Source organism: Strix aluco, chromosome 20 (genome assembly GCF_031877795.1).
Source record: "Strix aluco isolate bStrAlu1 chromosome 20, bStrAlu1.hap1, whole genome shotgun sequence".
NCBI lineage: Eukaryota > Metazoa > Chordata > Aves > Strigiformes > Strigidae > Strix > Strix aluco.
In genome coordinates, this window is record NC_133950.1 from 15,747,717 (window position 1) to 15,763,686 (window position 15,970).

Consider the following 15,970-nt stretch of genomic DNA (forward strand, 5'->3'; position numbering starts at 1 on the left):
TTAAGAGAAGCCAAACCCGAACCTTTGAATTTGTCAGGATAAGAGCTCCTCTGTTTGCTGTTTTTCATCTACAAAGGAGATAATTACCGAGGCTTGTTTCTCCTCCTGTTGGAGCCATAAAGCATTTTCTTTCGTCGTGATAGATGAACCTTTTTTTTAATGTAAAACCTAGGCAGGCTGGGTGCGGGGGCTCGAGGGCTGGCTGTGACGAGGGGCGACGGCGGGGCAGGCCGGGAGGTCCCACGCGACGCCATCGCTGTCCCTGCCCCTTCCTCCCGGGAGAGTGCGCGGTGTCGCCGCAGGCCGCGGTGCCGAGCCAGGCCGCCGATGGTTGTGGTGCCGAGGCCCGTGCCGAGCACATTAGCACAGGCCAACCTTTCCCTGCCGAGGCCGGGGGCGGCGGGAGCGCGGGGCCGGGGCGGCTCTCGCGGGCTGTGTGGAGAGGCCTCCCCGTCACTTCCACTCAGCCTCCCCCAACTCACGAGCCCTGCGCCTCCCTCTTCTTGACTGACATAAAAATATGTAGCGACAAGCTGTCTGCCACAGCAGAAATTTGATCAGACATTGATTTCAGCAATTGCCTCGATCGGCCGAGACATAAGGCAAATTTGTTCCTGAGCGCTGCTCCTGCTGAGGCAGGTCTGAGGCGGTGAGGGCCGGCGGCGTGCGGGGACACGGAGCGGCGTCCCAAATGGGGGCTGCGTTTAGAGATAATTGGAAAACCGATCCGAGCAGCCCCTTTCCGCCTGGCAGCCCTGACGTCTGTGCGCTGGCGGGTCGGATTGGCAGGGACCCAGGCTCCCCGGGCTCTGCCGGGTGGAGGAAGGCAATTCCGAACTCTGGGAAGTGAGGGGTGACGAGAGGGGTTAAACACGGATTGCCCGGACTCGTCTTCTCAGGGGAAAAGGCCGAAGCGTCGGCTAAAGGGATGTTCTTCATTAAAGCGTGGACGGTCTTTGCAGAAATCCCCAAGTCCTAGTCGCGGCTCACGTCTGGCTGAACGGCCCCTGGTTTCGGAGCTGCCTTTCCGCCGAGGGCTCGGCGCTGCCGCAGGCCGAGCTTTCAGCATCCCTCGCGCAACACCTGCGGCTTTTGCCTTTCACAAATTCTGCAGCCAGAGGGAGTGTAGGAAAATCTCCTTCCCAGAGCATCTCCCCCCAAACCGCGGGCTTGCCAGGCTGATACTTTCAGTGTACAGTATAATTAATATGCATAATTGTATCAATTGAATTGTTTTTCCCTTTTCAGGCTAATGGAGGCTGGCAGGACGCAACTACTCCATCTTCTGTGACTTCCCCTACAGAAGGGCCGGGAAGTGTGCACTCTGATACCTCTAACTAATCTCCTAGCAACACTTTTTCCCTGAGCTGAGATGCCTTGATTAGCGCATTCAGAGTCACAGGAGAAAAAGGAAAGAGTTTTTTGTAGCCAACCACCTACAGCTTTACTGTAAAACCTTGTCTTATTAGAAAACTTGGTAAATCTGTTTTTTAAAGGTATCATAATCATTTGTATTTATACTTAAAACACACAATGTTAAAAAGCACTTTATCCAATTAGGCCAAGATTTAGCATTGTTTATAGCCCTGTAACTATTTTATCATAATTTATTATCAGCAGTTTTAACGATGTTGGTCTAACAGTTGCCAATTACTTGGCCTTAAGGGTAAAAGTACAGGACGAGCTTAACCTCAATAGCAAGAGCAGACACAAAGAAACACCTCACCTAAATTTAACTTTGTGCATATTTCCATGGAAAGTTGAAATGAATTGCAGACTTTGATTGTGTTTAATCTTTTCATATCTCTTATAGAGTTGGAATAAAAAGAGCTGTTCGGTTATTTCGGTTAACAACGGTTGTGTTTAAGAATCCTTATTCGTCACATTTTTGTTGTGATCTATTGTCTTACAAATTAGATTGGAAACCAGGAGGATCTTTTCTTGCTAAAACTACCCGGACCCCGAGTCTCCTCTCTGTATTTCGACACCGGACGTAGGTTGTTCTTAGGAGATGAAGACACTTGCTGCTGATCTCTGTGAAAGCCAAGACCCGGGGTTTTACAGTACGAGCTAGGTGCTGCACACGCCTGCCAAGATTTGTTACCTCTTCTTGGCAGCAAACCACAAACAAACAAAGGAAAAAAGCAAAGGAAAAAAGCACCATCATATGGAGTGTTGTACATAGTGTAGCAAAAGAGTATTTATACATCTCACCAATCAAACACAGCTTTATTACCTCATGCGAACTCATACAAACCAATAGACTTTCAACATGTTCTGTAGCTTAGAGTGCTCACTTACTACCTCTGAACGATACTCACGCTGTAGTTTGTCTCTTTCTTATCTTTTGGCATCTTGTAATTAACTCTTTGTTTCCCCATGAAATGTAATGTACATTGTAATCTTTTAAAAGAATCAGGGTTGCGTTGGCAACTTTTAAAGAAGCGAAAGTGGAAACATGGGTTCTTAGGTTTAACACAAAACAGTGAAACTGTTGTAAATACTGAGAAACATTTTGAATGTTCTTCATCTTGTTACTAATCCACGCAAAAACCAACAACTAATTGTAATGCATACAGACTTCAGTATTCAGTACTGTATATTCCCCCCTGTGTAACAGGGGGCCCTTTCTTTCTCTCTTTTGTATTGTATGCGATTCTGAAACTGATTGAGTCATGAAAATAATTTGTGGCAGTGATTCTAATGTATTAAACCGTTTCGTGTTACTTTCTAACTGGATTACACCCTGGATTGAAAAGTCTTCCTCGTGGTAGTTATATGTAGTTTCAAACATGAATAAACTTTTTGCTTTCATGATCAAACGTTGACGTAATTTCTTCCTGCTCAGTTTAAGTCAGACCTAGGAGACGAGTAGGCTACCAGAAGCGCAAGCTGTCACGAAGCAGGAGCTGAGCATTTCTTTAAGTACCAGCAGGTCCTCGTGCCCTCTTGCCCGGAGGAGACTGGAAATCCTGGGAGAGGTGTGTCCTGGCAGGGAGCAGGAGCCGGAGCAGTGCCCGCGGGCGGCCCCGCCAGCCCCTGCCTCCGCTTCCACCTGCTCTGCTCGGGAGCGAACATTCAAGTGGAGGCGAAGGAAGGGGTCAGTCCTCTAGATGAGTTTAAAATCGTCATCATATTCACTCTTAATTACCGTCTTTATTTAACATTAACTTTGGAACGACAACCTCAGCTAGCAAGTATAATGTGATTATAAAAATATTTTTCTTTATTAAAAAAACTTTTTTGGAAGGACATATATATATAAATTCTAATTTTAAATCTTTTTAATAAAGTAAAGGTCAATAACAGGTAATAGCCTATTTACCATATCTCAAGGAAATTGACTCACAGGAAATCAAATTAACGTTAATCACTTGCAGCAAATGGTCTTTGATAAATATAACTACTTACTACTTGGGTTAGTGTAGCTAGGCAGGAGGAGGGCTAGCGCTCACTACTACCAGCCCTTGCCAGGCTGGAGCCTAGGCTGGAGCCTAGGCTGGGCTGCGCTCGAGGAGCTGCCTGCCCGTCACATTTCCTTTCCAGTCGGCTCTTTAAGCCTTCAGGTGTTGTTTTGGTGGCTAAACGATTATTTGCATGATTCAATTAGCTTGTGGGTCAGCTTTTCTTATCAACAATTCTTGTATCTGGTTATTTTGTAAAATACCTTTGTTCACCTGCTCTCACCCCCAGGACTGCGGCCACCCTCTTCTCCCTCCACATCCCACGTGCCCTCGTGCACCAGTTGCTGATTCTGCTTTTGTTTATGGAGCAGACACAAATTCTCGATCAGTTTTAGAATTGAACGTTGCTTCTTTCACTACAGGTGGTGCATTTAAATAAATAAGTAAATAACTAGACGTGCATTGCAAAGCCTTCTTTATCAGTTAACGAGAGCTGGGGCAGATGGGGACCGTGACTTCCGAAGACTTCTGTGTGCGGAGGACAAAGCACTGAACGATTTGCATTTGCTAATGGAGCTCCCCAAGTCCACACGCTCCGTGTTTATGCTCCAGCTCAATGGAAACAGTATTTTAAATGTAAAGTGTGTCAGTGGAGGCGTAGGCAGCGTAATGAACACGCAGACGTCCCTCATCTTGATCACATCTCTGCTGGCCACAGGCAAGGACCTGTCACACACTGAGGAGGTTCATAGGAAGGCCATCAACAACCTTTGGGCCGCACTTGCATGCCCCGCGCCCGCTGGGCATCATTAGCGTCCTTCTTTACAGCATTAAGGCTTTGGGTCCCTTTGAATTACAAGTGCAATTTGGCCTTTCCTTACATTGGAGCACAACCACGTGGTTACATGGCAAATAATAAACATCTTATCCTTGAGGCTTGATCACACATCAGAAAGGTTTACTGCAAGCACCAGAATTAGGATGGCGCTGTTGATGGTATTGTGTTTCACCCGGTAGCTGCACCCCGAAGGGCCGTCAGAGCCTCGCGCAGGAACAGTGACTCGTGCAAGGATCCCTCCTCCGTGCACGCACCCTGGCTGGGGTCCTCTTAGGCCTCAGCACTGTCCTGCAGCAGGGAGGAGACCCTCAGCCCTCCCGCCTGCTGCACTGCTCAGTGGCACCAGCCTGAGGCCCCGCGCCTGGGGCCGAGCTGCTGGCGCATGTGTCGCTGTGGCCGGAGCCGCCGCAGCCCCGTGCCCCCGGTGCATCGTGGTGGCAGAGGAGCGCAGCCCGCCAGCCCCGTGCCCGCGGCTCCTGCCGGCCCTGGGAGGTGCCAGCCCAGAGACCCCGCTCGGAGCACAGTGGGAGCGGCTGGGGGACTTGCAGCGGGTCCCAGGAATTGCCGTCTCCTGTGCCCGCCACCGTCATCACCGCGCTCTGCCTCCCGGGGCTGGGAGAGTGTGTCTGGAGGAGAGAGCTGCGGCGTTCCTGGTGCCCAGCTGGGCCGGCTGCCTTGGGACCAGCCCCAGCTCCCTCCAACCTGCCCGAGCACCTGGGCTGGGGGGGCCGTGGCACAGCCACTGCCCCAGGGAGCTGCCGGTGGCTGGGGTGTCCTGCCGTGGGGAGCCCCGCGGCACCCCAGAAGCGCGCCTGGCACGCTGGCAGAGGCACCTGGGTTTGTGACCCGCAGAGCTACGGGAGCAGCCCTTGCGCAGCCCCACGAAGAAAAGCAAACCGTCGTGTGCCAAGAGCGAAGCGGGTGATGATCTGCGCTCCCTGGCATTCAGACAGCAAGCTCCCGGCTCCCTGCGTGTCTGGCCTTGGATGCAACGAGGGATGCTCAGCCCAGGAAGGGAAGAGTCGGGGAGACTGTGACCTTCCAGCATGGCAAAATCCACGCCCCACGGGACTGGTTCAGTGGGGGCAGCTCTGCTGACGATGCGAACCCGGCATTAAGCGTGCTAGGCTGAGCGACGCGGTGTTATCCTGTAGCGATGCCTCTTGCAAAGACCACACGTGAGTCAGCTGTAAGATGCTGATGCCAGTATCTGTGCCATGTATTTCCAATGTGATAAAAATAACTCCAAGTAACTGAAGATGTTTCCAGTTTGTGTTAATAAAATACATCTTTTTAAAGAATGGAATTCTTCAAAGATTGGCAAATTTTATTTTATTTCATTAGCTTTAATGTCACTGCCATATGGACTGTGAAGAAAAGTGAACCATTAGATCAGAGGGACTGAGTTATCAGCGTGACACAGAAAGCACTGATACAATTGTTAAGGATAAGCCCTGGGAGTGATTTATTGCATGCATTGTATTAGCCACAGAGGAGTTATGATATGCTCCCCATTCCTGTATCATATTAGGATTTTATTAGTCTAATATGACACGGTAATATAATATATGATTAGAATTCCCATCCAGTTATCCTTCCCTTGGTGGCAGAGAGCAGGAGAAGGTTTTGTGTGCAGCAGCTTCCCGGCCATTGCGCCCACGGGAGGGAAGGGACGCCTGGGACAGCACGGCTACAAAATGGGTCTCCTGGGCTTTCCAGGCGGGACGTGGGTGCTGCTGGCCTCCTGCGGGCACCTCAGGCAGCCGATCTGCCACTGAATCTGAAACACAAAGCCGCTTGCTCCTTCCTGCAATGGGTGCCAGTGGGCTGGTGCCAGCGGGCTGGTGCCAGCGTTTAAAATCTTTGCTGACAGCCAAGCCGTAGGTGCTGGGCTGGTCCTAGTGCCCGGGAAAGCAGCTGTGACACCCCGAGCCAGCCCGGCAGACAGCCCCGCCGAGGTGTCCTGCAGCAGCAGGGAGGCCCGTCTGCCCGCAGGCTCGGCACGGCGGGAGGAACGGTGTGCGTAGACCAGGCTGACAGGGAGCCAGTGCTGAGAGAAACGGGCGAGGCTGAGGCTGTAGGACAAGGCCAGGACGTCGTGGTGCAGCTGCCGATGCCATGAAATGGCAGCCGCCGGGCGCCTGCCGCCCTCGCTAAGGCCACACGCGTGACCACGCTGTGTTTAGTGCAGCCCAAGAGCCCCAGGGGCTGCCCTCATCTACACGCACGTACCCCTCTTCCCGAGGGCAGGGAGCAGCACCCGAGCCGGTGGGGAGAAGCCCTGGGCTGGCTCCATGCCTCACCGCGCCGGTGGGCAGCACCAGCGGGCGTCCTCGGGCTGCAGGATGCTGACACGAGTGCCGTGCGTGTTCCAGGATCCCCCTGGTCCCCACATCTCTCCCTGAGTGACCCTCCCCACTGAAAACTCTACTTTCCTAACAAATCCTGAAAACAAACTTTTCTTCAAAGTTTCCCTGGTGTCCCGCCTCCGTTTGTTGCCAAATCCCCCGTTTCGCCTGTGAGCTGGCTCTGAAGCAAACGCCATTCGTAGCCTCGTTCTTGCCTCCAGCAGCAACAGCAGGAAAAAAAAGTTCAAGCATATCAGAGTGCTACTAGGTGATAAATCCCAAAATCTATATCAAAGCCTATTTGATCATCTTCCTGTCATTGATATAATAAAAAGGATTAATTTATTGGAGACTGCCAAAACCCTCCTGTGGCAACAAATTTAAGGATCTTGTTTACACAGGCTAATTAAACCCAATTAGTTTAATTCTTATCTGCGGCTACTACCGTGGGTGCAGACGTGCTCGGGTAGGGCTGCCGTATGTGGCACACGTGGCCACGCACTGCCTATGGGAGCCCCTTTCCTGGGGCGGGTGGTGGCTCCCCTTGGGGGGGGCCAGGGACCCTCCTCCTCCTCATCCACTGCCCCGACACGCTCAGCTCCCTGGGGATGGCACCTGGGAGAGGGGGGATGCCCGGAGGGGCTCGGGGGTGCCCTTCGCCGTGGCTCCGGGCAGCTTTGCCGGGGTCCAGTCCCTGCCGGAGCGGAGGGCGCCCACCCAGCCACTCGCCCCAGCTGGGCTTCGGGCGAGCACACGGGGCTGTTGCTCGCGGTACGAGATCACCTATTAGCGCTAGCTATTAGGATAATAAAAGGCTGCATTTTTTGTGGTAAAATTCAGCATAAAGAGCACGCGTCATTAAATATGGAAATCCAGAATTTTATTAGCAATCTGCTAGATCTGAACTGACGCCAATTAAACAAAAAAGATATCATTTATAAAAAGGCAGAGTTCAAGTTGTATTAAATATGAAATGCAATTTTCTGCTGGTTGTGATTTATTACCATTGGTACATTGTTCAAAGAAGCATGTTATATTTCAATAGAGAAATATTGTTTATTCATTAATATTTTAAAACTTGCTTATTGCTGTGTATGACTCTCCTGCAGAATGAAACTTATGATTTAAAACATGAATTAATAAACACATTTGAAAGTGTTAGACAATATCATAACCGCTCATTTTTCATTTTACTGAGAGCGTATTAAACTTTTATAATTCTGTGTGTACTATTATTTTCCAAATAAAGGTATGGACTCTAAATTACTAATTTCAGGTAAAGATGAGAGAAAGCAATAACATATGTTGGGAATCAGTCACTATGTCGTGCTAATACGGGCCCGGTACTTTTGTCGTTACATTATTCATAAATCTTCTGCTCAGCACCGCGTCCCCCTGCGAGGGTTCCCGGGTGCCCCGAGTGCTTCTCCCTCAGCAGGCAGCGAGGGCTCCGGGTCCGCCGACGCCGCGGGGATGCGGTGTGCTCTTAGTGCAGGGAAACGTTTGATAGAGGCTGACATCCTAAATGAGGCCGAAAATATTTTATACAAAACGTGATAAAGCAATAATGATCTCAGAGGCCTCAGGTTATCTTGGTTATTACCTGCGCCCACCACTTGAGTCGGCAGCGTGAAGGGGTCCAGACCCAATCCGTAGCTACCTCTGAACTCATTAGTCCTGAGTACTTTATGCAGCCTCACCTATCAGCTGCTTGATTTAAACTAACCTTTTTTGTATCTTAAAATCTCTCCTGCTGCAGCCTCGCTGTATTACCATAACAATAACCAGTATTTCAATTTTAAGAACTCATTTTTCCTCAAATAGAAAGTGCCAATCAATTTAAAGAGCAGAAGGTGCACGCTGAAGAGCCCGGCAGGGCATGTGCTCTGGGTGTCTCGCCCTCCCGCTCCGAGCCCGCTTGAGCCGGGAAGCGTTTTCCGGCACGGCACCGCTCTCCTCCTCGCCGGCCACCGTGGCTCGGCTCCGCGGCACGCGCGGGTGGCGGGGATTCACCTTGTCACCGTCCATCGCGCGGGCACTGCGGCGGCTCCAGCGAGGGTCCAGGGGTTTGGGGGGGCCCGGGACGTGTCAGCGGTGGAGGGAGCGTGGGGCTGTGGCGGGGGCCGGGCAGCCCGTGTGCTCTGCACCTCAGCCGGTTGGTGGGGGGCGGTGGAGAGCGGCTGTTTGCACCATGGCAGCCCCCACACCTGACAGTTAATGTAAATTAACTATTCACTTCTTCGTTGGGCAAAGCGAATCGGCAAACCTTATTACTCCAAGGCAGTCAATTAATTAAAGTTCAGCGCTTAATCAAGTTCCAGTGGTCATACACGGGGCACGGGGATCTCTCTCCCGATCACCACGCTCAGAGGTTAAATGAGAAGCACATGGAAAGGGCAGCGGGGCTGAGCCTGCCAAGTCCGGCTGCCCCCGGCACTGGGGTCGCACTGGGAGGGGAGGGGGACCCTGCTGGGCACCGCGGGGGGTGGGAGGCATCAGTGCCTGCCCCGAGGGCCCTTTGCCACCCCAGGCCCTTGCTGGAGGGGAACACGCAGGAGGGTTCACTTGGAAACCCGTTTTCCCCCCTCCACAGCTCAGCAGACAAAGAGCTGCAATAAAACTTGCTCCTGGCACAGAAGAAACGGCTGCAGGGGGCGGGGGGGGCACAAAACTGGGCAGGACGGGGCTGGCGGGCACAGGCTGCCCAAGGTGGAGAAAGGAGGGGACACAGCATTGGTACTCAGGCCCCGAACAGAAAAATGTCTTTCGCATAGGCCTGACGGTGTGTTTTAGTAAATCTCAGGACCATCCATAACTGGGAAGGAGATGCTGTCCAGCGCACACGGGCAGCAGATTCAATTAGGTTTCTCTCTCCCCAGAACGTGGCACGAGAAGCAATCTCTCTTTTTTGAAGAATGTAATAACAGAGTGCAATGGAAATGCGTCAAAGAGGCTCAGAGAACAGGATCTCTGCCTTAAATCTTGAAAAGCAGTCAAGAAAAATATGTTGTTTACCTGAATTTGTTTTTCATAAGGTCTCCCAGTGGATTAATAAACTAACCTTTCGTCTGTGAACACCTGGTCCTACACGCCATCAATAATGCAAGCTTCACCTACTGCATTAATACACACTTAGTGCGGAGAGGCAAATCGCAGAAACCTAAACGAAAGTTGCCAAAAAGACTGTGCTCATGACAAAGAGGTCACCCAGGGCCTCTGCCCACCCCTGGGCTCATCCGGCTCCAGGAACAAGTGAGCTGGATCTGGCCCCCTTGGCCCGACCTTGCGGCCGGGCTGCAGTGCCCCACTGCCCAGCGGCTCCACAGATGCGAGTTGTAAAGGACTGAAAGGACATTTTAGCCGCAAAATATATCCACAGCAAATAATTAAGGCCGGGTAACATGTTTCTTTACAAGTTCTTTCATTCATTTTTGCAGCTTGCAGTTGGATGGCGAAACACCCCATGCTCTGCTGCTGGCCACGAGAAAGGACGGTGGAAATCAAACCCCCAGTTCAGACGCTGTGAAATGGTGGAAGCCCCCCCCACAGGCAGGAGTGGTGGAGGGCGCCGGGGTTACCGGTGGGGGAGAGAAGAGCCCAGTTGTGTGCTGGCTGGAGATGTCTGTGCAGAGCCCAGGGCGGGTGCCCAGGCCGGCAGTCGGAGGCTGCGGGCTCCTGCTCGTGCCCCCGTTTCAGGCGATGTGCTCACTTGTTTCTGGGGTGCCAATGCCGGGCAGGGGGGGCCGACCTGACCCCTGCCGTGTCCCAGCGAGGCCCCAGGTGCCACCTCTCGCCAAACAGCCCAGACATGGCCCCGACCCGGCTGGGGCTTCTCGACCCAGGCGGCTGGAGGGGGGCTGTCCCTTGGGACCACTGCCATGGGGAGGGCCCTGCCCAGCCCCGGCACCGCCCTGCCTTTGTTGGGGTGTGGGGGGGCCACCGAAAGAGCAAGGTGCCCCAGGAGCAGCACACCGACAGCCGCCGAGCCAGGCTGTAGGCTCGAGCCCGGCATCCCTTAATTGATTGATAGGCCAGGACTGTCAGCGCTTAAAGAGATAATTCAATTTATAAAACCCTATTAAGTAGTGAAAGATTTTTTGATTGTTGAATTGTTTCCTATGTTATGCGAGTCATTTTGGTCCCTCTCACTTGGAAATCCGCTTCCCACTTGCGAGAGGGCTGGCGACGGAGTTGTTCCACACCACCGGCTGATGATGCTCAGAGCACGGGCGGGGACATGGCAGCAAGGACGAAGGTGACGGCCCCGGCCCACGGCGTCCCGGCGACCCGGTGTCCCATGGGACTGTCCCATCGCCCTCGGCTTGGGCGCAAGCAGGGGCTCCCTCCTGGCACCCCAAACCGCGGGCGTTACCGGCTGCCCGCGGGGTGTCCCTGTGCCGGGGTACCCGCACGGCCCCGCCGCCTCGGGCTGCCCCAGGGACGCGAGGCCGGGGCGCAGGTAGGAGGCCCCTGGGTTGCCATGTGGCAGCTGAACTTTCTTTTCTATTTTCAGTGCGTGCTCTTTGTTTCCATCCACCACCCCCACACTGATGCAAACTCCCCTCTTCGGTTTGTTTCCATAGAAATCCTCAGCTGTAAATCCTTAAGTAACTTTTTTTTATTTATAGTGTGCTATTAATGTCCTTTCAAGCCGAGGACTCCAGGAAATGAAATAATAGAAAAGGCACCACTTTGAAATGCATCCAGGCATTTATTGTTAGTAAGTGAAAAAGTAACATGAGCATTTAAAGAAAATATTGGCAGATAAATTGGGTTTTAAAGAAAATATAATTGGATATAATTTCTGCTTCATTCAGTTAGATATTTATTGTTTTATTGACTTATATTCTTTTATTTATAATAAGAAGCTTAAGCTGAAATTTAATTTTGTTGATATAAATATAAGTTTCCATAGAAAATTTGGCATTTAAAAATGTTATCTAAGACATTACTGGCTTTGATAAAAGCACACAGCTTTTGCAAGGGTTTGTTTTAAATATTTCCAATCTCAGTAAATATGAAGTGGTGTATATAATCATCATTATCATAACAATTAGCATTATTCTAATTAATGGGCAGGGCTAATGGCAATGCATCCACGTGGAAAATCAGTGCTTTCTGCATATTTGAGTTCTTCCCACAGTTATTGCTGAGATCTACAGAATTTGAGCTTCTCCTAAGGAAAAATCCAACCCCAAGCAGCGGGCTGCCCACCCTCTGTCCCTTTTGGGGCAAAGATGAGGCTTTTTCCCTGCGGTGGGCTGGGGACAGAGCTCTCATTTTCTCAGCAGCCAGCCAGGCTGGGTCGGCAGCACCGTCGCAGGCAGACGCTCTCATTAATCTTCGCGGGGAGGGTCGGCCATCAGGAGATGTCACCAGGAGGCCGCAGTGCCACCGCTGCCAGTGGGACGTGCTCCCAGGTTCTCGGTGGCCGGGAGCCTGCGGTGGTGTCCCCGCGGAGCCGGTGTGTGGGTCCGGCCACGTGTGCTTGGCCCCATGAGGCCTCTGCTCTGGAAGTTACTGCTTTTAACCCAAGCAAACTCCAGACACAGGGTGTCAAGGGACCCGCGGAGCAGTTTGGAGCTGGGGGTCTCAGCTGTCGGGGGTCCCTGTTTTCTGCTGCCAGGCGGGTGACGGGGCGTCCCCGGTGCTTTCAGGCATCACCACAACTTTCCTGCAGGTCTGTAACTGCCGCGTGCCGCCGGTGCCAGCCTGGCGCGGTACGTCCCGTGTCCTCTCCCCGGTGCGGTGCCCTCGCAGGGCCGGCAGCACCCAAGCAGCTCTTCCACGCAGCAAACACAGCTGTTTCCATGGCAACGGGTTTTCCAAACTCTCCTCCAGTGACGAGCTCCCCAGTTGCCCCTGGCCTGCGCGATGGGATATGGGGGGCCCCCGCTCCACTTCCCAGGAGCCGTGGTGGGACGGGGACACCCGTGCTGCCCGGGGCTGCTGCCCTGGCACCGGTGCTTGGGTGCTGCTGGCCTGGCCCCTCCCGGTACCGGGGGGACTCATGGTTTGTGCTGAGCTCCCCCCATCCCCTTTGGGTCACAGCAACGTGACACCCCAGGGAACAACGGGCTGCATTTGTCCCGGGGGGTCCCAAAGCTGGTGGGAAGAGCTCAAGCCCCTTCCCCTGCCCCCCCCCAGCCCCTCCGACGGGATGACCAGGCACCCTGCCAGCATGGGGGACCTTTTCACCACGTGAGTGTGCAGTTGTTAGGACCGAGACCAGCCCAACTCGTGACAGGGATGCCGCCAAACGACCTCCAGATGGTAATGGCTTTTGGATTCAAACCAGTGCTCCAGAGGTGAAAGGCTGCCTGCTCCATTACCAACCCCCTGAGTCACCCGGTCCCCCTGAAATATGTCATGCACACTTCAAACCTTTCCGTTTTTATAGGCAGATTTAACTGCTGCACGTAACAGCTTATATCAACAACATGCGAAAAAAATGTCCTACGAAGAACAGGCCTGAAACGGTAAATATTTAACAGGTCCTTTCTGTCCTTTCCTTATATGTATTAAAATAATTAGTTTAACAAAGAGGACTTTGTTCCCCTGTGTTTGAGCCATGACGGTGTCTGGCGCAACAGTACAGCTGTAATTCAGTCTCGGGGTTTTGCTGGCATTTATACACGCTGCTTTGAGCTGCTCTCCCAGTTTATAGTGTCAGCAGAACATCTTGATTGAATTACAGCCTTGTATTCAGTTAGGAGCCACATATTATTCTAGATGCAGTTGAGTTGTAGGTATCTGTCTTTGCTTATTTGGGGAGGTAGACCCTCAGGAAAATCAGGAGACCAGACACAGGATGGGAGCTCCAGGCCCATCCTGCTGCTCGGGGCAGGCTTTAAAAATCAGTGTCAGACAACAGGTTTCTCACCAGCCTGTTGTGTGCATTTATTTTCCCCCCACTAGCCTGAAGTTTGGGCCCTTCCGAGCTGTGTGCTGGAGCCGCAGCAGCATGCAAAGGGGGTCTGGGGTGTGACCCCACACACAACAGCACCCACCGGCGGCAGACCCCTGTGGGACTTGCAGCGGGTGTGGGAATCGGTCCTGGAAAGGAAGCAGCACTTTTAGTGTTCCTGGTGAGCTCTCTCCTCTCAGCCCCTTATTCCGTTCTCAGAGGCAAGAGGAAATCCTGTTCTGGCGCACCACTGGTGTGCACCGCCAGAGACTGCCTCTGAAAAAGAGCCACATCAGTTCGGCTCATCTCTTAACTTGATTAAAACTAAAACTAGGCTTTGGAAAACAGGATGGGAGGGATGAGGCATCGGGGAGGGCTGTGCCGACGTGAGGGAGGGCAGCACCAGCCCCTGGGGACAGCATGGACCCTGTGATGCCCAAAGTGCAGGAGGGTGGCAGAGGGGACAGAGCTCTGCATGGTGTCATGGAGGCTATGGGGAGCAGCCGGTGGCCTCCACACAGGCCATGAGGGGCTGTCAGTGTTCACAAGCTAATGGGTGTTGGGTTTCCCTCCGTGTCCGGCATGTCCCAGGCAACCCGCTGGGTGCTCCGAGAGGGGCTGTGGGGGACACGGCTGCAGGTACCGTCTGTGCCTGGCTGCCCTTGACCACACAATCTTTGGAAGTGCCACAGCCCCTCCCTGGAGAAAGGCAGCAGAAAGGCAGTGATGGGCCCGTGGGCTTCGCTGCCTTTGCAGGAGGGAAGCGCACGTGCACAGGGAGAAGCGCGGCTCCTGTGCGAGGGGAGTCCCAAGGGCCGCTGGGTGCTGGCGCCTCTTCCTGCCTTTGTCCACACCCACACGCGCGCCCCAGGACGCGGCGGCAGCGGCCCTCTCAGCCATTGTCGTAGGAATGCCCTTCCCCTAATTTGTCTTATTAATCGGAGACAGCACATTGATCAGTCATCGTGAGAGCTGGAATAATTGCAGACTCAAAATAGCACAGATTGAAATGTTTCAGATGATAATCTCTTGCCTTGGAAGTACTCGTGCAGCAGCAGGACGGGTGCTGGGCAAGGCGCTTCCCAGGAATGCCGTGCAGGAAGGAGAGGAAGCCACCGAGCCCGCATTTCCCACAGGGGTGGGGGCTCTGAAGCCCCCCACCTCGCAGGGACGCGCACGGCCCTGCGCCCCAGGGGGAAGAGCTGGTGATGGAGGGTCTCGGGGAGGCCCTGCTCGAGCAGCGGCTCCGTGGGCCCCCGGCTCCTTTGATTTCCAGGTCCGTCAGCGCCGGAGCGCGGGCGCTCTGCCCTCGCCACGGGAGCCCACATTAGCTCGGCCTCTGTAATGGGGTTCCTCGCTCAGCCGCAGTGCCAACATTTCCAGCAGGATCTATATCTTTCCATAGGCAGTTTGTTTCATCACAGTAACATAATAATGTGCTGAGAAGAGCTCATAGTTGTGAATTAATGTTTAAAAGCTCTCACTTTTGGGTTGTTGAAATGAATGTTAATTTGACAAATGGCAGTCATTGGGATTGAGACGGCATTAACATGGAAATAAGAGTTAACCTCCAGCAGGGCAGATACAAGGTGAGATGAGCAGACGCTGCAGAAGCTGTAGTTTTTCACCTGATGCTCATACTGTAAATACTGCCAGTGTCCTATCTATTTATAGAACTGTAATTTAAAGGCTAGTTCAGGAAAATCTGAATGACATCTCCTTAAGAGAAGCAATCGTAGGGTATCTTGGAATATGTCAGGCAGCTCTCTTGCTTTCTCTCTCAAAAATACTCATATGTCCACTAAATCAATTTGCCTTTCTCTTGTAACTGCATTTGTGGGGCCATTCTTTTCCATTTTCTGTCACTGTCACACGTTAATTCATGTCACTCTGCGGCGCGGGAGGGCCCAGCCGCCAGCTCTGCCGCACCGACACCGCCATGGCTCGCCTCATCTGTGCTGGGCGTGCAACCGGCCGCCGAGCTGGCGAGGGGGCGAGGGTCCGAGAGGCCTCGGGCTTCACACCGGGGCTGAGGGTCCCACCCCAGCATGACCGCTGGCCCCCAGGAGCAAATCCCTCCACGGACACTGGTCAGATCCTCTGGGAATGGGAAATGAATCTCTGCAAAAGCTGACTACGTACGGCAGTGCACCTTCAGCTGTATCTCCTGTGGGGTTTCCACAAACCGGGTTTTTTATTTACCTTGTTTCCATGCTTTTTCCTCCAGTTGTCACTTAGGAGGAAGGAGGAGACTTATCAAACAGGAAAAAAATGGAATGTCAAACCCTGGATCTAGATCCACAAAATTTGGAACAAAAAGGATCTTGAATGACACTATTTTTCTGAGAAAAAATCTTCACTTTGGAATAAGCCTTTTTCATTGAAAACATAATGCAAAAGTAACTGTTTGGCTACTCTACAAAGGGATTGTTTCACTCGAGCAGCACTGCGTGCCGTGCCTGGCTTTCCGCCC

General features: G+C 52.6%; 1 protein-coding gene across 5 annotated transcripts in view; it reads left to right on the plus strand.

Annotated features, from left to right (window-relative positions):
- PBX3 (PBX homeobox 3) overlaps window positions 1–2,822 on the plus strand; it is a 113,908-nt gene extending 111,086 nt beyond the window's left edge. For all 5 annotated transcript variants that reach the window (XM_074846516.1, XM_074846517.1, XM_074846518.1 and 2 more), the window contains one exon: window positions 1,249–2,822. In XM_074846516.1, coding sequence (XP_074702617.1) covers window positions 1,249–1,341 — 93 coding nt within the window. In that variant the 3' untranslated portion in view covers window positions 1,342–2,822. The remainder of the gene's footprint in view (window positions 1–1,248) is intronic.
- Window positions 2,823–15,970: the final 13,148 nt, after the last annotated feature.